Below are 25,996 nucleotides of genomic sequence, written 5' to 3' on the forward strand. Positions count from 1 at the left end.
AAGTCATACAATGTAATTTAATCGAGAAAAAATTAATAAAATCGAACAACTGTTCGTCATATTATTCTGTACTATGGGCACTATGATGGTATGCAATGTACACTTTTGCATATTAAGCGTGTTTTTTTTATTTATTTTTTATTTTTTTTATTGAAACCTTTTTAAAATTTTTGTTTCAGTTGAGTCGTGTTCTTACCTCATGCCTTTTTCTTTTCAATTTCTTAGAAAAAAATAAAACCTCATTTTGCCTGATAAAAACCTCAAAATTTACCCAGAAAGTATTTCTTATCTCCCAAAAAACTCCATTCTAAAATTTTCCTCCTGTACTTAGGGGTCAAACCTTTAAGTTGGAAACCCTGGATACGACTGACAGACCAGCGCCGCGCTTTCAGTTAACCGGTTCTCGTTCCCAGTATTTCAGCGTTTCTAACTCATGTTGTGCCTCTAAGGTTCTTTTAGACTACAATACGATTGTACAATATTACTATTTAATAAAATTGTTTAGTTTTTTTCTGTTTACGTAGTAGTTAGAATTTCATTTTTCAAAAAAATCTTTAAAATGCGAAAATTTTCTACTTTTACGCCCGCCGTTACTCAACTCTGGAACCGTTCACTCAACAAAATAATGCTTAGAACCATTTTGTTCGTAATTTACTGTAGATTATTTTGTATATCGCACTTTTTGCGCTAAATGCCATAGTTTTCCAAATATTTCCGAAAAACTGATAAAAACTACTAATTTACCAACTTCTTCCCCCCTCCCCCAAAACCCGACGCTGAAAACGGTGTAACTTTTTACCAAACAATATATGGAGTGTGTAGAGCAATTTGGACTTGGAGGGGAACTTTTACTTTGGATGTTGAGGTTTGTGTCTAATTGCACTGTACTATAATGTTAGGTTGTAGTTTATAGGAGGCCCCGACTTCAAATGGCTGTTAAAAATTAAGAGATCGTATATAATTAGTTAGGTATTAAAATAATTCATCGTAAAGTAGTTTAGTAATTTAAAAAAGTGTTTATTTTATAATTGGGTGTTTAGTTTAGTTGATTTTCGTACTGGAATTGTAAAATACATTTGATTTATACGATTGGGTAGGAAATCGTATGTAAGTATGACCTATTATTTTTTAATTTTTTTGTTCGTCTTTGTTTTTTAAAGTCGGTTCTTTTTTTATTTGAAAAATATTTATTTTTTGCTTTTTAGTGGTGTAAATATAAAATAAGTACGTAGGGTACATTATGTGATACACTCCTTATGCACATCTCGAGTGAGAAAGCGTCGAGCACAGAAGTCTGAAAACAGCTAAGATGTGCAAAATAGAGAAATAAATATAGCACATCGTCTCGGAGACTTCCGAAGACTGTGAAGAAAGGTTTTTACGAATGCGCAATTACTTACAACGAAAATTGTCTTCATCATGAGTTTGATTTATCAAAGTATGCTTTCCGAAAAGAATTCACGAGTCACTAAAAAACAACAGAAATCGCTTTAACTTTGTCCGTAGAATTTGAAGAGTTTTCTTGATTTTTCAAGGATGCTATCTTCAGATACTGACCTAATGATCATGGGATCACTTGGGAAGTATATACCTTTTCAAACGAGAGAGAGAAAAAAAAAAAGATTTTCCAAATTGGGGTGTGCGTGTTTGAGTTTACGGGGGATATATATAAAAAGATTCTGACGAATTGAGATCTTTTTTGAAGTCGGTTAAAAAAGAAAAAATCTTAATGCGCATAACATTTCATATGCTTGACAGAATTTATTTGTGCGCTAATTTAGTTAGAACCATTTAAATATCAGTAGTTTTTCCAACTCTTTTATATTTCACAATAATACGTGTCACGTAACTCGTGAAAAAAGTCATATTTCTCTTTACTTGGCCCCGTTATAGATCAACACCACACTAGAAACAGATTATCTACTGTGATGTTGTACATATGAAGATCAAAATACTACAAAAGCAATGATACTAAATGAATTTCCGGTTTGCTTCAGAGGATCCTTTATTCAAAATTTGTGATTACTGATGATTAATATAGTGTGACTACTAATGATTAATATAGGGGAAATATTTAGGGGGGAGGGACTTCCCCAAAGCAAGAGCCCCTGTAAAAAGACCCCTACCCTTATTTGGTCACCCCTGATTAATATTAATGTTTTATGGTACTTTCTTTAACAAAGAGTAAATAAAGTACAATTGTTTTATGGCATTTTCTTTAAAAATGGATTTTATACACTCCTGTTTGTGAAAATTGCAACACCACGAAGGACTTACGCGAGTGAGCTGTAAATTGCAGGAAATGTAAAGTAGGGCATGATATGCAAATGATTAGAATAGCAGACCGGTAGTGCATGCCTATGCTGAGCAGTGCCCTCTGAACGGCGGATCGAACCGAATATAAATAGACGGCTGTAGCAAGGCGTGTATGATTATCGGTGGTTATATGTTAGAGTAAACCTTAACTGAATCTTTACTATGCCTCTTCGACGAAAGAAAGCGAAATTAGAGCAAATTTCGGAGTTTGAACGAAGCAGAATAGTCGACCTTCGTGAAGCTGGATTGTCTTATCGTGCAGTAGCCGCTCGTGTGCAGTGTAACAGCAGCACAATCATACGTGTTTGAAAGCAGTGGACGGACGAGGGTCGGACAGCTCGGAAATCCGGGAGTGAACCCCTAAATGTGACGTCAAATCGCGATGACAGACACCTGGTGCATATGGCGCTGATGGACCGCACAGCTTCTTCTAGACAATTGGCATCACAGTGGTCAACAGCTACAGGTGTTTCATTGTGCCCTTCATCAATTCGGAGACGTCTGCTGCAGCGTAGGTTAAGCGCAGGGATTCCTTTATACAGGATTCCTCACGCAAAACCATCGCCACCTGCGGCTACAATGGGCCAATGTGCATAGGAGCTGGCGTGCTGATTGGCAGCAGGTCGTCTTTTCTGACGAATCCCGCTTCAATTTCTGGAACCATGAAGGCCGAATTCGTGTCAGGCGCTATGCCGGTGAACGGCACATTCCGGCGTGCATTATCGAACGCCACAGTGGACTTCGTTGGGCGGCGTCTCTCTCGTGATCCTCGTCCTGTTGATTCGACAGACAAACTTTGGTTGCGCATACAAACAATATGGAATGCTCTTCCGCAGGCAGATATTCAAACTTTGCTTCACAACATGCCGAGTCGTGTAGCAGCTCTTATTGCGGCGCGTGGTAGCCACACAAAATACTAATTTCTATCTCTTTTTATTGTTTGTTTGGTTTGAAAATGTAATCATTTATTTGTACCATTACCACTCAGCTGTGTATTAAATTTCATTCAACTAAGGCAACGTTTGCTGACATTAAAGGGAGAGTTCTTGGAATCTCCCCTTCTTGAAAACATTTTGTCATTGAGGGTCCAAAAATTAAATTATCTTTGAACGTATTACAGAAGGGGATGGAACTTCATAAGCTCTCCCCCCCCAAATCTCATTTTAAACTTATCATTGCGATATTGGGGGGGGGGGGGGCTTTCGGAAATTGTTTGTAATTGAAGTCCCCAAAAGGCCATTTAAGACGCTTTTACGGAAATTAGGGATAAGGGTAGGAAAGCCAATCTCGGTTGAAAAAATTTCCAAATTGAATTCCTAAAATGCAATTTTCGGGTATCTTTTGTGGCATTTGTGGAGGAGCATGGGAAAATTGGGCTCCCTTCGGAAAAATTTTGAAATTAAATTCATAAAAACGCAAATTTAGGCTTTTTTTTTGTATTGCCTAAATTTCTTTTAAAGTAAAACACATGTTTTGATTTTTGTCATTTTCTCATAATATTTTCTTTCCTTTTTTTTTCAAAACTCCTGCAACCACAAGGCTTTTGGAAGAGACCATGGCCTCCATGGCTCCCATCTAGATCCGCTCCTGAGTATAACTACACTACTTCTATGCTTTCACTATCACTAGTTATTCTTGCAGCAATAATTATACTGCTTGAATATTTAGTTCAAAATTATTTCCATATAAACTTTTTAGTTTTATCATGATTACCGTCTTTAAGAATGGCTTTTATAATTTCTTAGAATTCTGATGCTTACTGGTTACTGGAAGTAAAGAGTTTGTTTTGGATTTCCTAAAATATTTCGCTGTAGATAAATTAATGTACTGTTTTTACTAAAAAAAGGGAGCATCTTTTCAAAATATATCTTTAATTAGCAGCTTAAATCGTTTTAAACACTGCATTTTATTTAATGTGCAATAGTTTTCAAGTAGGGCAAATAAAGGAAACCATTATCATTGGTAGCGTAAATCAGGGAAATCAGGAAAAGTCGGGGAACTTTTTTTTTTACAGTTCCTGTCGCCACCCTGATTTATGAAAGAGGGCCATTCCACCGTCACGTGCAAGACAATCCGACTCGATAATTCCACCAACATTTTGTTATAGATCATAATATAGTAATTAAGCAGGAATAAGCAAATTTTTTATCTTTACATTTGAGGCAGCGAGAAGCAAAGGGATGTAAGTGGACATTTTCAAGTTTTGAGTTAAACGCTTTTAAAGATAACATCCTAGGTAGGCTTTCATTGAAATTTTTTTCTGAATCATGTTGTATAGTAGCAACTATCATGGCTACTAGTTGTGGAAAATCTAAATAAAAATCCTCAAGTATACCTGTGCGCAAGAGGGCGCTTTCGATATGCAAATTTCCCAATTGTCGGTTCAATTTAGTTAGATGTCTTTCTGTTAATGGATCGTGGATTCGTGGCATTCGATAGCTCGATTTTTGTTGATGTTGGTCGTCTCGTGGCAGTTCGAATAGCAAGGGCAATTTGAAAGCCCCTTTCGTGTGTAGAATCCAAATATAGTTAATTTATGTTTTTAGATAGTTGCCTTAGCATTTTCTTTACTAGTACCATCTCTTGCTCCAAGACGGAAGAGAGGTTCACCTACCATGTGTACTGGTTATCTCCAAATTTTTAATTTTGCCACTTACACCCCTTTGCCTCATTTGACCCCCCTCATTTGCCCTGCCTCATTTGACACAGAGATACTCCTGAAACAGTATTATTTTTATTAAATAACTTTGTTACTGAAAATTTAATTTGTTTTCTTACGTCACGTGCGGGGCATTCAAAATTAAACTCTTGCAGTTTGCCATATTATGCATTACTTAACATTTTTGCTCTATTAATATAGCAATGAAGAAACAAATCGTTGGCTTTGAAAGCTAAGGTTCCAACGTAAAGGAAACATATCTCAACAGTTAAGAAATAATAATTTAAACCTTTGAAAGAAAAAAGTGAATATGGCTATTATACTGAAAACGGTCATTTTGTTCGGCACGTGACTGTTCCTATATTTCATAAAAAATAAATAAACTTAAAAGGTAATGACAAAATTTTGCACTTAAGGAGTCACACATATGTTCGGGATTTCTGAAGCAACAAAATTTTTTTCAGTATCTTTTTGAGCAATCACATTGCTTATTGTTCTCGTTTGACTGTTTTGAATTCCTATGATTTTATTTCCCCCCCGCCTCCCTCTGCAGCACCACCGTCGACCGGACCCTCCCGATGCTGCTCCTCTAGCGAAAACCGTCTCCATGTTGCGTCCGTATCCACACGCACACACAGACATACCCACACACTCATGCCAGCACACACACAAACACACACGCCTACACACATATATACACACACAAATACAAACATACACACACAAACACACACGCCTACATACACACACACTCGTGATTGCAAAAAATATGATTTGAATTCAAAATGTCAAAATTCAAATTATTTTTTTAAAATTATTATTTTTAATGAAATGTATAAAGATTCACGTGCGGGACAAAATGACCGTGTTTTCCGTAAAAATTGGCGACAAGTGAGGTTTATAAAATATAATTCTCGAGATATATCTCTCTCTGTGACTTGATTGATTTTTCTTTTTATATTACCCCCCCTCCCCCTTTTTTTTGTAGAAAAATTTTACTATTGCAACTCTTTTTCAAAATTCATCTTTGTTGTAACTTTGAAGTATTTTCCCCCACCTACCCGACCGTTTCGATTTTCTAAATGAGACGACCAGGGCTGAAGTAATGCCCTTTTTTTGTAACAGATGGCACTGCTAAAAGCCCCGGCGCGTTTACGACCTAAAAGTGTTGCCCTTCGATTTGAATGTTTTGGTCGTTCCCTTTCGCTAGATTAACACGCAATATCTTGCCTTAATACACGTGATAACTGTGTAACTGCGTTTTTCAATCTAAGATTCTCAAATTGAATGGAGCTAGAAAAAATGGTGGACGTTAACCCTGTCAACCCTGATTTGATACTTGATTTTCAAGAAAATGAAAGGCCGCCGTCTGAACAGGTATGTGATTCTCTTGATTGTTGATGGCAGAAATTGATGATATAGTTTTTCTTTTCTTTTGATTTTTTAAAGGTAAGGAAAGAACTAAAGCAAACATAAGTAAAAGAACTTAATTTGTGTTTTTCTTTTTATTGTTATCCGCTTGATATCTAAGTGCGATTGTCAAGTTGCTTTTAATTGTGCTTTAAGAGTTACAATGGGGTTTGATTAAATTGATTCATTTTGGGAAACAATTGAGCGTATTTCCTGAATTTGAGAAAAATAGCTTCGATTTTTTAAATTTTAAGCAGCAGAAATCGTGTTATTTTTACGTCTAGTTTTGTTTTTATACTACTGGCTTCAATTTTAAATATCTTAGGAATTATATTCTTAGAGCTTACGAAACCAGGTTAATGTTTAAAGAAAATCTGTTTTTGAAAATACGATTTCTGTTTATGTTTATTTACGTACTTTGTTTATTTATATAGAAAGAGAAAACATATTGACTTAATTATTACTGTAAGATTTATTTTCACCTTTATCTATCTGTTTTAAAACATATTTTAAAACCTACTATGCCAAAAAAAAAAAAAAAAAAAAAAAACCTCAAGTTGTTGATTCTCTTGAGCGCGCTGTATTTGTGTGTGTGTGTGTGGGGGGGGGGTTACTTGTTGATTGTTCTTGTGCTCATTGCGTTGCTAAGTGAAAAAGTGAAAAACAGCAAAAGCATGTTGTGTCCACCTTCCAATATTTTATTTACAACACACATCTTTCAGGTCTGTAATAAAGCATTTATAGGTATGAAGTATTTTTTTTTCAACTTTAAGTAGCTATTCTCTTAAAACCTGGTCAGCACCACTCAAAATGTTTGTTCAAACCAGGAACTGATCAAGATGTTTTTTACAAAAAAAAAAAAAAAAAAATAAATAAATAAATAAATAAATAAATAAATAAAAAACTTAAAAATAATATGCTTCACAATAAAAAACAAAAACAATTATTGCCTATAATTCTTCAATCCTTAGTTCATATGAGGCAGTGAGAAGCAAAGGGATTCAAGTGGATTATTTTAAGTTTTGAGTAAAACGCGTTTAAAGATTAGCTCCTAGGTAGGCTGTCATTGAAATTTTTTTCCAAGTCATGCTGTACAGCAGCACCTACCAGGGCTACTAGTACAATCTCTTGCCCCAAGACAGATGATAGGTTCACCTACCATGTGTATCTCCAAATTTTTAATTTTGCCACTTGCATCCCTTTACTTCTCACTACCTCATATGACAATAATTATTAAATAAAAACAAAAAACCCAACTGCGTAAATCCAAAAAAAAAAGAAAAGAAAAAATATAAACCCAGTAGTTTAGAATTTTATTAAGTACTACTGAATAACTACACCATTGAAATAGTTTTATAATCGATGCACACATAAGACAAATCATAAATTCAAAAGCAGAACAGAAGGATCAACAGTCGGGGCCCATTCCTTTTTTACCAACCAAGGAACTCCATAAAATTTAAATGGACCCCGACTGTTGATCCTTCTATTCTGGTTTTGAATTTATGATTCGTCTAATGTGTAAATCGTTACTAATAATAAAGCGCAAAGTCTCTCTGTCGGGATGTCTGGATCTCTGTGACGCGCACAGTGACTAAACGTTCGGCGAATTTTCATGAAATTTGGTACATAGTTTGTAGCATGGGGGTGTACACCTCGAAGTGATTTTTCAAAAATTCGATTTTGTTCTTTTTATATTGTAATTTTAAGAAAATTTTACCGACCAAATTATAACAACGTGGAAGATTAAATTACGAAATTATCATAACGTGGAACCGTAAAACGGGTGAGCAAATGAACATAGCCAATTGGCGAGAAATTCAACATCCATTATTTGTAAATATACAGGTGAACCAAACGACCTTTTAATTTTCTACTACGGGAAAAGCCGTGTGGGCACCACTAGTTGAGTATAAAACTATTTCAATGGTGTAGTTATTCAGATGTACTTAATAAAATTCTTAACTACTGGGCTTATATATTTTTCTTTTTAGTGTTTTTGGTTTTTACGCAGTCGGGTTTTTTGTTTTTATTTGATAAATATTTTTTATTTTACACTTTTTCGTTAATTTTTATTGACTTAGTTATTATAATCATAAGACGCAAATTTTGCAATCTTATCCTTTTATTGTGAAAGTTTATTATCGTGAGGATTATTAAGTAACTTATGGTGGTCTAAACTACTGATTATTAGTCCCTCTAGGGTCCTAACTCGGCTTAAAGCTACATATACTTGACTTTTAGCGAAAATGCGCGAGCACACGTCGCGAAACTCAGTACCCTGAATCACGACAAAAATAAATACAACACGTTAGAGATGAAAATGAACTAGTAGACTTAGAGTAATTCAGGCAGTGAAAACACTGCCTGAATTTGTCGCATGCTGAGTAGCACGCTAGTAGCGTGCGACATGACCCCGAACAGACAATATGGCGACAGGTTGTTGATATGGTGAATTTTGATTACTGTCATGTGTTTAGTGACACTCCCAAAGTTAAGACAAATCGATTGACGTAAGAATCATCAAAATCGTCCAAGGCGTTTAGACTCTACAACGCCACATAGGAACAAACATACATACATTTATTGACTCATAAACACATTACCCTCCTTTGAGTCGCGCACGCGCAGTCGGGTAAAAAGTAAAACGCTTGTTCGAAAGTTTCAGTAAATCAAAAATTTCAACTCAATACTTTTATTGAAAACAATGAAATAATAACATTGATGTGAATGATCATGATATATATAAACATTGCTGTGATTCATTTTTGTCATGTAAAGTTTATATTGTAAATCTAGTTTTAAGGATCAATATTTTGTTGAGTAGCAATCGGGTTACAGTCCGTTTTTTAAACGCATTATTTCTTTACTGATTCAAAGCTTGAAGTCAGAATTATTGTACTTGTAGCTGCTATATGTCCTGAAGTGCAAAGATTCAGACCAAATTTGGTATGCTGGTACATCTGAGAAAGGCGATCAATTGAAAGTTCTTTCGATTTAGGTGTGATTGCTAGGTCTCCAGCAACAATGAGAGGATTCAGACAAAATTTGGTATACAAGTGAACCTAAACGAAAACAGATGCTGATTTGTTTTTGGCGGCAAACACTCTAAGGAGGTTTATTTTTGTCATCATTTGAGCGAGTTGTAGTGAGCCTTAATAAATAAACAATGTAAGAGATAAATGAAATTTAAATATTTCACGTACAATCGACTCAAAAACGGCCGCCAGGGGTTTAACAAGGTATCAGAAAATTTGAAAGTTTCTAGGTTTCCTATTAAGCCAGGTCCTATCTTTGTACGACTTTAATTAACGGACATAATAATCAAAAATTGAATTAGCATTCTTTCGTAGTTTTGGTGGCAAAAATATGCTCGGCTTTTCGGAAGATTTTCAATTTTATCAAATTTGAACTGCGGAGAAGACGGCAAAACGTACATTGGATCATATCATTTGGAATATTTTACGAATTTCAAATTTGTTTTAAAAAAGCATTTCATTAACGAAAACTCAACTTAAAAAAATAAATAATTTTTCCTTGATAACTACGTTTTCATGGTGATAGCAATGATAATAACAATTATCATTATTTTTTTTTTTCGTAGTAATTGTCAGTGACTTTTAAAGAATGCGTTTGTTGTTCTTTATTGAAACCATTTAGTGTTATTATTATCAACAAAAAGCAATTAAAGTTATTTATCCTCTCTCTCTCTCTCTCTCCGAATTACATACACTAAATTGATTTAATTATTTAATTTTGTTGTTTATTAATCTCTTTTTTGCTATCTACCTAATTTGGTATGTTTAAGAAGATTAAAATTCATTTTTAAAATGTCTTCTTAAGAACAACAAATTTATAAAGTACTTTATCTTTCACTAAAATTTTAATTTTAATGACTGTTGCTGTTTCCCAACTTTTTCGTCATTGCGACCATAAATAAGGTTGTTAAGCTTGTATGTCAGCTGGATAAATTTTTATGTTTCCGTTTTCAATATTACTTATTTTTTGAGAACACGTGAAAAATATTTGCATAGATACTATTGTATTTAATTATCCTAGTACTAAGTTTTTTGTAGCCAAATAATTGCTAGGAAAGCAGTGACTACAGAATGAAACTGGTATAAAAATTAACTGACACAAAAATTAATTAAGTGAATATAAACTTATTATTATTTTGGTAGAGGGATAATTTTAGAATTGCTAGGATAAACATTTTTCTGCCGAATTTCAAAATGAAAATTTCAACTTCACGTGAATCTAAAGTACAAACAATGTTAATCAGTCTTCCACTTTAATTCTTCCATGTGCTGTTGTGTAAGATGTTTTCTATAGCTGGCCAAGAATTTTTTCCAGATAGATTTTTTAAAATCATTGTTTCAATTCTCCTATCGCGTCTATACTTCACTCTGTAAAACGGTTTTCTTTACGTTTGTTTAATTAATGTAAGAAAAACTGTATTCAGTTGTAGAAAAAGGCATGGAGCTATGCAGATCAAAGACTGTTGAGTCGGAAGAAAAATGACCTACTTCTGCTCCGACTCCGGAATTTTTAGAGCCTTTGACTCCGACAAATTTACCCGAAAATCAGTGGGATTCCGACTGCAACTGCACAGGAGGGAGTCTGAGAGAAAATTGATTATTACCTTTGACTCCCGACTCGAACTCTTTTGCCTCAAAATCAATCTGACTCCGACTCCGTAGCCCTCTGCAGAACGGACATTAAAAATAAATAAATAAATGCAACTATTTTAGTTTTTACTGTTATATCGCGATTATAAATCCAGTTTTGATATTGTTTGCCGGTTAGATGATCTTTTAAGAGTACTGTAAGGCAGGGGTTCTCATCCGTTCAGGATATTCCCCCCCCCCCTTTGAACACTGACATGAGATCGCGTCCCCCCTTCGCCCTCTCCCCACCATATGAAGTTGATACAAGTACACCACGTACAAAAGTCATCATTACTACACAAAACTTGATTTTGCACATATTATTACAGGAATATATGAAAACCAAGAATAAAATAAAAAAATACTTTTTTTTGGAGGTAATCTAGAATTTATGTGAGATTGGCGTGCCGGCCCTGCCATCAATCGTTTTCGCAATAATAATGAGAGAGCTGGCACTGTTCATTATTATTTGTAGGACCACAAAATGGAATTAATCATTGTTTTCTTTTTATTTTATCCTCTATGCATTCACGCTTCCCTTGAAATTCATCTACGCCCCCCCGCCCCTCAGGTTGAGGAAAGCTGATTTAAGGAAGTGAAATCAATTATAAATCACAAGACGTTAAGTCAGTTAATTTCATTTCTGAACAATATTTATTGCTGTTAGCTGTCCAAAAAGATAGCATTCTATTGCTAGAACAGTTATTTTTAGAAAAAAATCAATGAATCTCTGAATGCAAAACTGAAAAAACATAAAAGAGTGAATTATCACTAGCATCATGTCTGATTGGATTATGACTTTGAATGAGAAGTTAGTGAGATTATTTAATTTATACACTCAAACCTGTTTTTGTGCGGTCTTTTTTGTGCAATTTATCTTGTGCGTTTTTTTTTTTTTTTTTTTGTGCGAACTTTTTTTGTGCGGTGTATGAAAATTTCAATCGGATTGGGACTCAATAGACGAAATTATCTATAAAACGGACGAATTTATTCATAAAACGAACGATTACACTCAGAAACATTGAAAATAGCGCCCCAAGAAATAAGATAGGTACAATCGCGAAACTTTGCATATAAGAAGAGTGACATCTGATATGAAAACGATTCAGGTTTGGTATATATCAATGCGCATGATCAGTTACCCACAGTATCGGTGCAATCTGGAAAAAGGTGCTATATAAACCAGTGCATAATTTAAGATTCATAAATGTTACGATTACATCCCGATTGTTGGAGAACCTTAATGCGTGAAGGATGCCAGGTAGACCATTTAGAAAACATTTCTTACAGTTAAGCGAGTTTGTGAGAGGTTTGATCATCGGCATGAAAATTGGGGGCCGGTCGACGAGCCATGTTGCTGCCCAGGTGGATTGTTCAAAGTGTTCCGTTAGAAAGTGTTGCATGCAGTAGACACGAAATAGTACTTACGTGCGAAAAACCGGGTCTGGAACGACCGGGAAGACGACGAGGAGAGAGGATTGTCCGGCAAGCGCTTGTGGATCCCACAGTGACTCGTTCCACCATACATGCAAATGTAGGGGTAGCAGTTGTTCCCCAAACCATTTTTAGACGTCTAGCGGAAGTGAATCTGCTGCCGAAGCGTCCTTTTCGTGTACTCCCTTTAACACCAAAACATAGGCAACTCCGTTTACAATGGTGCGAAGCCAGAGCGATGTGGGGTGTCATTTAACTGGCAAAAGGTGGTGTTCGTCGATGAATCCCGGTTCATTTTGGGGTCAGATGATAACCGCGCACGGGTGTGAAGGCGCCCTGTTAAAAGGTACCATTCCACCCATTCTATCGCACGGCACACTGCCCGCACGGCACGCATAATGGTCTGGGGGTCTAAGCCTATGATAGTCGGTCCACTCTAGTTGTGGTACGTGGAACCTTAAGTCAAAGTTATGTTAATGAAATTCTGTAACCACATGTAGGACCGTTTCTAAATGATCTCCCACGGGTAATTATCCAGCAAGATAATGCGCGGCCGCATACAGATAGAGTTACTCAAGACTTCTTAGGTCCTTTTGAGAGTCTTCCATGGCCAGCCCGCTCCCCCCATTTGTCCCCTATAAAGCATGTATGGGATCACCTGAAACGGCTGATGCCGCTGTGCTACTCTGTGCAAAATTTAGAAGTGTGTTCAAAATTTCTGGGTCCATCTTCCTCAGGACAACATCAGACGTTTAATTAGCTCAATGCAGGGCCGTGTTGCGGCTTGTGTTGCAGCAAAAGAAGGTCCAACGCACTATTAAGCACTGCATTTATCTCATTTCTGAGCATGTATTTGTTTAATTGTCTAGATTTTGGGAATCAAGTGTCTCTCTCACCTATATTATTCTGTACATTAAATTTCACTTCAATCCAATGTTCCCTTCTTCGGGCGCTATTTTCAATGTTCCTAAGTGTATTTTATGCGGTCCTTTTCCACCACACAAAAACAGGTTTGAGTGTGTATCTTTGAAAAAACAAAAGAAAGAATACTAATGAAGTGTAATGCTATGCATACAAAATTTAAATACAGTAGAACCTCATTTTTTCGGGTACAAATTAAACAAAATAACATATAAATTGAGCAAGATGCAAAAACAAACTATTGTACACAGTGAAAATTGTATGTTGAATTCAAGAGAATGAAATGTAAAACTGCATAAGCGAAAACTACCATAATATACATCATCAAAAAAAAAAAAAAAAAAAAAAGACCTCAGAAATACAGTACTGCGCTAAATCGCCCTTTATTTATACCGTATGTACATTTAAATCGCTGTCCGGATTAAGCGAAGTCCGGATTAATAACGGTTTACTGAGCCATATTGCAAAAATTAAAAAACATTCCCGGTTTTGCGACACCTCTGTTTTGCAGATAAATATTCTTGTGGCACTGATGTCTGCTGACGGGAGATTGTTCTGTATTAAAAAAAAACATGCAACACACTTTTTACAACTGTCTGTTAGTTTTCACTTCTGTGTTTAGATTCGGTTTTAAAAACTATATAAATGGTTATATCAATGGTATATGGAGGGCTCAATCTTATACATATAAAATCTGAGTATCTATCTATCTATCTATCTATGTCCAAGCTTCTTCTCCCGAACGACAGTGAACTGACCATCGAACCAGGTATCGATGGATTCGTCATCTTCCCGTCTTCATGTTTGGCTATTTAACATAATCCTCCGATAATAATTAGCGGAGATAGCAATTAAAAACTATTAATTATGACTCTTAGATTTCAAAATCAAATCCCTATTTTTCGAAGGCTTTCCTCCATTCAAATTATTATTCAGTGCTTCATCTCAACTTTCCATAACAATGCTTTTATTAAAATGTATAGCGGGTGAAGAAAATCATTGAGATGAAAGATCTGTTGCCATTTTTTTTCTCGAATATGAACAGGTAAAATTCTTGTTTTTATTTTGAGGCTTTTCCTGTAATCAGGGGATTTAAAATGTTTACTTTTTGGGGTTTTCCGCAATCTGCCGCAAAATTTCAGTGACTTTTTTTTTTGGTTCAAGCCTGATTGTTAAATACGCGTCACATGACATAACTTTCATTTTCGAGGAGGACCGTGCACGTCGTAAAGTAAATGAGTGATTTACAAGTTATTTAAGTTCTTTGAGGGTTTGTACCTGGAAAACGGATTGATGTAATTCTTGTACGACCATGTGGATAGAATCCATCCAAATATTTATCTGAGTGGTATGTTGCATTAATAAACACCCGGGCAACGCCGGGTAGTAGACTATTTTATGTAAAAAGCGGATTGTTATTGTGCATAAATATTTCCGATATAGTCTATCAGATGTAATTCAGTTTAACGTGAGTAAAGATTATAGTTGATAATGCATATATTTTCCCCTTTTGTGCTGACTGAAAATGTACTCATAACTTGTATCATTGATAACGATTATTAACGTTGATGAGGTGTTTTGGCAAAAATATGTTTTACTGGTGTTTTGCAAACCTTGCTTTACGCGCATTTATTTATTCCTTAACGCGTTAGAAACTAGTGTCAGTGTACTACAAAAGCATCAACTGGACTGCTCTTACATTTTTTAGGTAGCCCGTGCAACGCCGGGCACGCAGCTAGTTTCTAATTTAAAAAGTGAGGAAGCCTTATATATAGTCTTCAGAAATTATTTTACTGCGTAAAAAGTTTGAGTTCTGTCTAATGAGTAAATATTGACATGAAACTAAAAATCAGTGCAGGAGCTGAAGTCCTTTGAGTTCCCAAGCAAACTTAACCTGAGTATATGCAATATGTATGTATGTTAATACTTTTGATAAATCTTTATTTAGAAAAAATAATCAAAATTGTTGGTGTTTTTTAAAGCATATGTCCTGGAAAATCTGCATCTCAGATAATCTTGAAATTGCCGCTCTAAGCAAAACTTTGTAGACAGTTGTAAAAAGTGTATGGAGAAAAGTATGCTCTTATGTTTCATGTAAACCTTAAACGCTAAGCAATTGCTTTTGTTTTAATCAAAAAAAAAAAAAAAAAAAAAAAAAAACTGAAATCAATTGAATATTATTTTAAAGAAAATTTTAAAATGTGTACCAATTCTGATTTTTGAATAATTTTATTCGTGAAAAAAAAAAAAAAAAAAACTTCCATGAAGTTTGCATTTTATTTGATTAAATTTATGAGGATTATTTTACCAAAAAAAAAAAAAGTTAAAGTTATGCGTTTTCTTTTCATGCAGCTTGTGGAATTACATCTTTATTTAGTACCAAAGGAAAAATGGCTCGAGAAGCGAAAACTGGCCAAAAATCAAGCTGTGGATCATACCATTTCAGTTGGATTTGTGAGGTAATTTTTTGCTATTTTCTTAGTATGAAGAACTGATGTTTGCGCGACTGAACGCGAGATGTTTGAAGAAATGCGTTTTAGATCCAATACTAACCATAAGGAAATGTTAAATTTCACGCATTTTTCTTGCTTTAAGCGAAAACTAAATAAGCAAGCTTGTACAGTAAGGCTAAAGTACAATACTGCCCGTGGGCAGGTAAACGGCAATATCTTCAGAGATGAGCTTCCGAGATATTCGAAGAAACGCGTTATGAGTTCAATACTTACAATAGGGAAATTTGTTTTAAAATGTCCGATTGTTCAAACAAGGCGTGGTCTTGATGACGTCACAAATGATGCTCTTTGGCGCATCTTTCTACCACGTTTCCACGTTATGATAATCAAGAAGCGAATTAAAATTGTGCGCATTACTCATGCTATCAATCATATCGTTGCCAATACACGTGAGTCAAGATGCGAATAGGGGAAAAAGAAACGATATTTTTATTATTTTGATATGATGTATTTATTTTAATGAGCTTATGAATTTTAATTATAATTTTTTCGTTTTGAAAGCTGTTAAAGATTTTTTTATTGGAAAAAAGTGTATTAGCTGCTTTGTTTAAAAATTGCTGCTTTTTTTTTTACGCATCGATTTTTTTTAGATGAGTGAGGAATATTTTATTTCTAGAAATCAGTTTAAAGTATTTTTAAAATATGTTTGAAAAAATTCGCGATTTTAGCTATTTTTGAGTATATTGATCAGGTACTAGAAAGTAGTATGGATGTACGGGAAAGTAGGCTCGTCTAGTTCTAGACAGAACTTCTCGTTCAATTCAAAGGAAATGAGCTCGTGGACTAAATGCGCTGCCCTTCAAGGTCTTGACATCCTAGGGCAGGAATACTTACTTCACTATAATGATCGATACAGGTAAAACAAAATTTCAAAAGAAGGAAGTTTACTTGAATTCGAAAAATGATTTCGTAAAAGATGAAACAAAGTTGCTGGCTATGTGTTTCGATAAGACAAAGGACTAAACCCTTGCAATTTTTAAAGAAGATAGCATTTCATACAGAAGAATTTAAGTGGAGTAGCACGTAGTGTTATTACAAGTGCCGAAGAGCAAGTCAATTATCCCCAGAAAATAGTAGGGCTAATGAAGTACTGCCCAGAACTTTAGAATTATTTGAAAACAAGTCAGTTGTCTAAGCTGAAGTTATTTGCAATCAGATCGGATGGGCCAATAGTCAATACTGGCAACTACAAATTGCGAAGTTTAGAAAAAAATCTCTGTGGATCTTCAGTAAAAGTAGATGCATTTAGTACTGAATAAAAGTATTTATGTATGCTGTAAGGAAGTGAGATGTTCTGAAAATTGCCTAAAAGACCCGTCCATAAAATCACCAAGAAATTCTCTCATGAAGGTGGCTTACAACAGCAAACAAAGTACTTCGTTTAATATTGTGCGAATCAATACAAATTTCACCGGCCCAGAGGAGAACTTAAATATCATTCATTATTAGTGCTTTCTTTTTATAAGTAAAAAATGTTGCCGTGAAACAATTTCCGCTTCACGTGATTTAAACCCCCCCCCATAAAACATTTTAAATATTAATTAATTTTTTCACATATTTGGCAAAATTTCAAGGTCTTGGTGGAGATCTAGATATATTTTGATTTCAAAGTTTTTTTTTTTTTTTGCAAACATTGGATATCAATAACACAACGTTTCCACTACAAGAAATTTCGGTAAAAAATAAATAAATAAATAAATAAAAAGCGATCCAACATCCAACCTACAGTTATGTTTAAAAGCCCAAGATTCACGAATTATTTACAAGGAAGAACTTGATGCACCTCTGTGAAGTACCCGGATCTACTTGTTTTCAAAATCTTTGGAGTTCATAAATGACAGATTATGATAGTTTATTTTCGGGAAGTAAAATCTTTTCAAACATTGGTTGTCTTTACTAAGTGACCTCATATTGGTATAAAAGAGTTTGAATGGCACGATAGAAATGCATCGGAACAGAGGAACGAAAATCATTTAACTAGTAATCGATGACCTATGAGTCTTCCTATGCCATTTGGCTTGATTACGGTTCTTTCAGTTAAAAATTGGTAAAAAATAGTCATTAAAAGAAACTCAGTATTTTCAATGTATCACAGTAGTTATAGTACAATATAGTTCTTCGCTTTCTAAAATATTTCGTTAACACACATTACAGTTGCGTAAAATACATTTGAAGTATATTTTCATGTCCTTATATTATTGCGTCAACATCACATACACACACAAGAGCTGCCCCTCTTTTTAACAACACTCGTGTCAAATACGGGCATGCGCAAATTATCCGATAACCTTCACCCATGTTAAATATGAGAATGTTCAAATTATCCGCGTCAGATACGGGCATGTGCAAGTAATCCACGTCAGATACGAGCATCTGCAAATTATCCAGTAACTTTCGCCCAGTGTCAGATATGGGCATGTGCGAATTATCTGGTAGCTTTTACTGAATTAAATTATATTAATTTATAGATATGGTCATGTGCAAATGATCTGGTAGCTTTTACCCCTCTCAGATATGGGCATGTGCAAATTATCTGGTAGCTTTTTCACCTCACAAATATGGTCATGTGCAAATTATCTGGTAGCTTTTGCCCCTCTCATATATGGGCATGTGCAAATTCTGCGGTAACTTTCGCCCGTGTCAGTTATGGGCATGTGTAAATTATCTGGTAACTTTTGCCCGAGCCAGACAAGGGCAAACGCTCACAGTAGTTAAATTTTGTTGTCTTTTTGAGCAATCACGATTGCTTATTGTTCTCATTTGAATGTTTTTGGCGTTAAGCTGATTTTATTTTCCCGCCAGCACCCTCTGCAGCATCACCGTCGACCGGCCGCCTCACGATGCTGCTCCTCTTGCGAAAACCGTGTCTAGGTTGCGTCCATATCCTACACACACACCAGTGGCGCCGACTCCATGGGGCTTGAGGGGGCCCGAGCTTTTTGAGGGGTAGAGCCCCCCCAATAAATCAAGAAAATTATAAGTTACATTATGCTTTCTAAACTCATAAATTTATCTTTTATTTTCCTTGTTTGAAGATAGTTTACCTTGTAAAATATATTCAGTAATGAGTTAAAACAAATAATTATTACGGTTGTGTAAGCAGGTTAACTGAAAACGAGTGGTGCGAATGATGATAGTGTTACAGTGCTGCGAGTACTGTAAAAATTTGTCCCAGTGCGCGAACTTACGGGACAAGTCTGTTGCCGGTGGGCAGCGCTGCGGCGCGCTCACCTAAGTGTTGCTGATCTGAAAAAATATATATGAGAGTTTGATTTGTATATAATATGAGAGGCGTGATAAGTTTTGAATACTTTTGGGAATCGTATTTAAAAGAAAACCTTCACAAAATGATGATCCTTCCCTTCCTCGGAATCGACGTGTACCAAAGAAGTATGAAAACAATGAAGGCAGCTCACCGCACACTTTCAAAATCCCAAAGGAAAACATTTGACTCGCGCTACTTATGCGAAATAGCTATAACACGATTTTTTCTCCAGTATTCAGACCTAACGCGAATTCCTGACCGCAACACGAAAATTCTCGGAAGGGAATCGTGGTGTGTTCGTATCAGCTTTGTTATTGGGTACTAAAAAATTTTTTTTCATGAATGTATCTTTATCCTTTTACCATCGCTGAGAGTAGAAGTTCCCTTTTCATTTTAAATGCGAAAGTTAATGAAATATAATGACACCTAAGAGCGCTGTTTCATCTAAAGTTTGTGAAGATAAAAAGAGAAAGTTTCATGACAATTAAAGAAAAGCTAGAGCTTCTTGAAAAACTGATGGTCAACTAAAAAATGCGTTGAAGGTAGCACGAGAATTAGGTATGAGTGATTCTTCCGTATATACAATTATAAGTCAAGAAAAGGAAATCCGTAAAAATTCACCGAGTAGTGTCTTGCAAAAATTTATGAAAATGGAAACTGCTCATGTATTGTGTACGAATATCATTAATTGATCGACTGTACAGTACAACTAAAGATGCATTTGCTTTTCTTACTATATACTGTGTCTGCCGTATACCGGTTTATTTTTTCTTTCTTTCCCATTAATCATTGATTTTGTACATCGTAGCAGTATTTTATGTTGAATAAAACGTTTTTTTTTTAAATACAAGTAAACATTCAGTTCTTTATGTAAGAGACAGTAATGTACAGTTAGTTAAGAGATGGTTTTTAACAGTTTGAGGGTTTTTTTACAAGTGTCTAAAATAATTGGGTACGTTTATAAAAAATTTTACACATACCCTTTTCCACAACGCGAAAATTCGACCTACGCGAGAGGTCTTGGAATGCATCCCTCGCGTAAGACGGGAGTTGACTGTACTACAAGGCAATATACATTGAGGTTTGTAAAATGGTGCAATTTTGCATTATTGGGCGATTTACATCAACTGGACGCACACAGGTCATTGCAGTTGAACAAGAGTGCTTGCTTTTATTAAACAGAGGTGACAGAGTAGAGAACATTTTGAAAAATCAACTGAGTTTTTCAAAAATGACCTAGACATTGAGAGACTGCGTTTACACTTGAATATGTTAGCCGATGTCACTAATGTAAAAACAACGGGTCTTAAAAAGCATGCGTAAATTAAATTTCCTTTTTACAAAAATACTGTGTGTGTTTGTATTTATTTCTTCCGTTTTTCGAAGCCAAAAAATATGTGTCGGGCTTGTCGAGTTTTCGAGGCTCTAATGCTGATTATATGATTTTAAAAAACTTTAAAACTCACTATTTTTCATCTCAAATTTAGAAAATTTCCTGCGGCATGCCCCCTTTCCCCCGATATTTTTTTAAGTCGGCGTCTCTGGCAGTGCCCTTCAATGCAAGTCAAGCGCCCTACCTTTTCCATGCCTAGCTACGGCACTGCATGACTCCCCATAAAATAGAACAAAAAAATGTCTCTTACTAAGACAAGTGACATGATCTAGTTGAACCAGAAAAATTTGTATACCAATTTTTGGATTGTTTTACTTTGAAAACGCCATGCCACATACTGTTTGTTTTTTAAATTATACACACCAGAAAATATGTAAATTGGCATTTTCAAGGCACAACAATCGACCTTTATTTGGGGGGGGGGAACCTCCATGGGATTACATAACCCCCTAAACCCCCGGTGATGACTGGGCCAGCCCCCCCAATGATTTTTGCAAGTCGGCGCCCCTGACACACACGCATACATACACACACCTACACGTACACACACTCCTACACACACATACACACACATATACACACTCATGCCTGCACACAGACACAAACACACACGCCTACATACACACACAAACGAACGCCTACACACACACACGAACACCTACACGCGCACGCACGTACACGCACAGCACTGCATACACAATTACACACATGCATACATACACTCACACACACACGCTCGTGATTGCGAAAAACATAATTTGAATTCAAGATGCCAAAAATTCAAATTAATATAATTTAATTTTTTTTAATTTCATTTAAGTAAAATTTTCACAGGAATTCAATTTTTTGGGGACGAAAATGTCCTAGCTAGAATGCTTTAAATTTTCACGCCAATCGAGAGAAATGCTATTTTAAAGTATAAACCTACATTTCTGCCTAAAAGTAAACAAATTTGGGTTATTGCTCAGAGGCGAACGCTGTCGAGTCGGATTGAAATAGACACTAATCATGATATTCGAATTGCGACCACAAGCGATACTAATCAGAATAACTCGATAAAATTCTACGAAGTACCACAAACACAAAAACTGCAGAGTAGACTAAATACGATTTAACCAACACCTGGAATACCTTAGAATAGCCACGAAAGAGCTATTTAGAAACGTCAAAAAGATTGAAATATATAGAACACGTTTCAAATTCACAATCTCGATGATTGAGTTCATGCTGTGTCATATGCGTGTTCGATTGTGAGAAGTACAACTGTTCTTATACACGTTTAATATACTCGGAACTATTCTTGTTATTTAACCGTAATGCTATTAAATCCGAAATAGAACAGTCTACTGACCTCGTGTGAAATCAATATCGCTTCTTGGAAGGTGGAGTCTCTGATCTCTCTGAAATGCCGTCGCATAAATGATGCCATCAACATAATGATTTCTGTGGAATTTCGGGAGCGATTTTAAGGTTATTAGTTTCTTTAATTTTTTCGCGTTCGGGGACAGCTGACTTTATTCGTGACGGGGCTATTTGTGTTACTAAAATTTGGGGCAAAAAGTTCGATTTTTTTTGCAATACCTTTTGTGCTTATTATGATTAACCTACTTCTTTGTTTAAGCAGTGGCATTCAAGGTATTCTTTTACTTAGGAATATAGAAAAAATCTAGGAGCGAATCTAAGTTTATGTTTTACTACCGTAAAGTAAACAAAAAAGAAAAACGAAACAAATTTACGTTTCCGTAAACAAACTTGATTTTCAGATACGAGTTATCACTCCCTGTTATTTCAAAACTTTCTTTCCATCAGTTAAAACGATTATTTTAGAACAAACCATATCTTTATGACCAAGGAAGCAACAAGATACTTTCTATTAAATTTGCTATTTTTTTTTTCAAATTTTATGCTCTTCTTTTTTAAAAAAAATTCGAACCATGGCAATTTTTTGTATTTATATATAATTATATGAGCAAAATTAACATAGAAAAATGAATATTCAAAACTAAATGCAGTAAAATCTATAAAGTTGACCATCCTTTTAAGTTGACAACCTGTCTAAGTTGACCGCATTTTTCAGATACACAATTAGTTCTACATCATATACATCAACCTCCATAACTTGACCGCCTGTCTAAGTTGACCACTAGACCGCAAGTAGTCAACTTACATATGTTTCACTTTAACATCAAATGTGCCTCCAATATAAAATTTTGAAATTCAACGGATAAAAAAAGTAAACTTAAAAACGGTGTTTATGCCATAAAATCTTGGAAGTTAGAGCAGTATCTAAATTGCAGTCTTTTATTTCAAATAAGCAACTTGTATTACTGCTTAATTATTGCCAAAGTCAAGTACGAAAATTAAGAATGAAATATAGAAAGTTTTGCTCAATAATTACGTATTTTAATTATTAAGTCCTTGGAATCGCATATATTTTTTTTGCACGTATATTAAACCTTTATTCAGACTTTCAAATCATTATATGCCGCAAATTTCCTTTAAGCTACTGACACCAATAATGACTCAGCGCCAGTTTTTATCGGGAACCATTCAAGTACCAAATTTTACCTGATTGTTTTTGAGAAATCACATTGCTTATTGTCTCACTTGACTGTTTTGAATTCCTATGATTTTATTTTTCCCCCACCTCCCTCTGCAGCACTACCGTCGACCGGCATCACGATGCTGCTCCTCTAGCGAAAACAGTCTCCAGGTTGCGTCACTTACATGCCTACACTTACACATACACTTACACACACAAACACATACACACACGCATGCATACAGACACCTACACATACACATAAACACACACACCTACGCATACACACAACTACCCCCCCCACACACACATAAAAACACACATGCCTACACATATACACATACACACACCTACGCATACACACAACTACCCACACACACACACACATAAAAACACACATGCCTACACACATACACATACCCTCCACACACAAACAAACATACCCCCCCCCACGCACAAACATACACGCTTACATACACACACACACACTCGTGATTGCGTAAAACATAATTTGAATTCAAGATGTCAAAGTTCAAATTAATATTTTTTTCTTTATTTATTTTCTTTTTTCGATAAAGCAATTTCGCTTAACAAGACAAACGGTTTAATGAGTCAACACCTTTGAACAGTTCATATCAAAATCTAATAAGAATCAGTTCCTTCCTGAGTTCATCTCTGCAGAGAGTTTTATTCTATTTCTTGCATAATTTTTTAGTTAGTGATCCCACAAATTTTTTTTCTCACATACAGACTCTCACGCACAGAGAATAATTTCCGAAAACGGTCAAACTGTGTCAGCATCCCATAAAATATTAGTGAATAATCAAAAACAAACTTTTGAAGACTCTAATACTTTCTCCCATCTCCACACAATCATATAATGCGGGTAACAACGCTTAGATTCTTTTTTTTTTCGAAATACAAAACATGTTGAATGTTTATTCGTGCGTTTAATCTGTTCATTTAGTCAATCAACGAATCGTTGATCTAATCATTGAGCATACAAAAGAACAGTTCTTTCTTTTTTACTCACATTTTTTTTTATTTAATACGAATAAAATTAAGAACGAGTTAAGCGATTACAATTTCAATCTACAATTTCAATTCTTTTTATTTATCTATTTATTAAAATTTAAAAAAATCCTAATAAAAAAAAAAAAAAAAAATTAGAAGCTTTTTATTGTTTCTTAGACTAAAAGATTTAAACTTCATTTTTAGATTCGATTGTTAGAAATTTTTTAACTGCTCAAAAGTAGCTGGTAGTTTAATTATAACTGCACTTATTCTAGAGTTAAGTTTTTCAAAAAAGTTCCCCAGAGGAAAATCCGCCTTTTAGATCCGGATTAATAGTTCAGTAAAGAGTTAAAGGTTTTTTAAACTTAACAAAAAGGTGCTTAAAGGAAGCAAACAAACATTACACACGAAATATTTCTACTAAAGATCTGTAAAATATTAAAAAAAAATATTTTGCCTTAATATGATAAATCTCTCAAAAGTTGCGGGTGCGTTGAGGAGAAAGGAAGGCATACATTCTGACAACCTAAACTTAAAATCTCTGTTTAAATATTTTTCATTCAAAATTACTTGCTAAATTAATTAACTTGCTTTTGATATTTCCTTTTGTTGTCAGCTTTTTCGTCACGGGAGATTAATCTTACTTTCCTTGTTCACCTCAATTATATTTTTTGAAAGTTGCTTTTCCCCCACCTTTTTTCTCTCCGTCTCTCTTTCTTTTGCGCTTTGTTTTAAAAGGAACGTAGGTAAAATAATACTCATTCACATAATACTAAATAGATGTATCAGCAGTTAAGTATGCCTGCAGCAATTATATTCACACATACCTTCATAGATATAAAACACAAGCCCCAACTTTCTATGTCCGGCGTAAACTCGAAAACTACCGAACTGATGCCGGTGAAGTTTTCACGGTTTGTCTAGATTAGCAATGGGAAGGTTTATTGACCAATTCGAAAAAGAAATCGATGAATAGTTCTTTTTTGATTCAAAATTTACGTTTTGGACCCAAAATGGCTCTTTTTACGCGAAACCTAACGCTTTAACCTAAAGATTCAGGTAATGCATAAAAGGACTGATAAATGAACAACAATTAGTGTAATAACTTTATATGCTTGTTGTAGGTAGACCAACTAACGAATGAACATTTAAGCGTAATTTCATTTTCAGAAAGTCATATGACATTGATAAAAACTATGCTATTGCGTTTTACACACGGCAGTAAAAACCTTTTAATTGATGTATGATTTTTTTTAATTGGGAGGATCTTTACAATGCTGCGTCAGGTTTGGAGGAGGGGGGGGGGGGTGAAATAATAATAAAAAAAACCCAACCCAATGGATCAACACATCACTGAAAAAGTAATATCTCATAATTAAACTAGTTTCGTGTGGAATTTAGCAATACAGCTTTTCAATATTCATTCTGATTACTTTTTATACAAAAGTAAATGAATGTTAAAACACAACAAATTTTTTTTTGCAAAAGCATAGTTATTGATTCTTCTTCAAAATTATGAAACATACTTGCTCGCGTAATGGCTTAGTAAAAATAGTTAGGACTGCACTTATGCAAGGTTAACATGACCCAGTGGCTTACATTGCATTTTTGTGGTTTAATCGACCTTATTCCCCGTAAAAATATTCCTATATAGCAACAGTAACCACATTAGTGCTTAATGGTTGGTAATAAATGCGTTTAAGTTTCTTTTAGCAAACTTTCATTAACGATAAACCCCGAGTGATTCCCTTCGAAGCTGCTCTAATTATGGTAAAAGCAAAGGTTGCCCAAGCAAAACCACGAGGCATATGTACTAGGGCTTGCCGTTTATCGATTGATCTTAGATTTTAGCAATTTTCAGA

General features: G+C 34.9%; 1 protein-coding gene across 1 annotated transcript in view; it reads left to right on the forward strand.

The window, feature by feature from the left end:
- The first annotated feature begins 6,277 nt into the window (after nt 1-6,277).
- LOC129221134 (uncharacterized) overlaps nt 6,278-25,996 on the forward strand; it is a 221,057-nt gene continuing 201,338 nt past the window's right edge. The window contains exons 1-2 of the mRNA XM_054855579.1: nt 6,278-6,352; nt 15,760-15,866. Coding sequence (XP_054711554.1) covers nt 6,278-6,352; nt 15,760-15,866 — 182 coding nt within the window. The remainder of the gene's footprint in view (nt 6,353-15,759; nt 15,867-25,996) is intronic.

The sequence above is a fragment of the Uloborus diversus genome, chromosome 4, assembly GCF_026930045.1.
Source record: "Uloborus diversus isolate 005 chromosome 4, Udiv.v.3.1, whole genome shotgun sequence".
In the NCBI taxonomy this organism is placed as follows: domain Eukaryota; kingdom Metazoa; phylum Arthropoda; class Arachnida; order Araneae; family Uloboridae; genus Uloborus; species Uloborus diversus.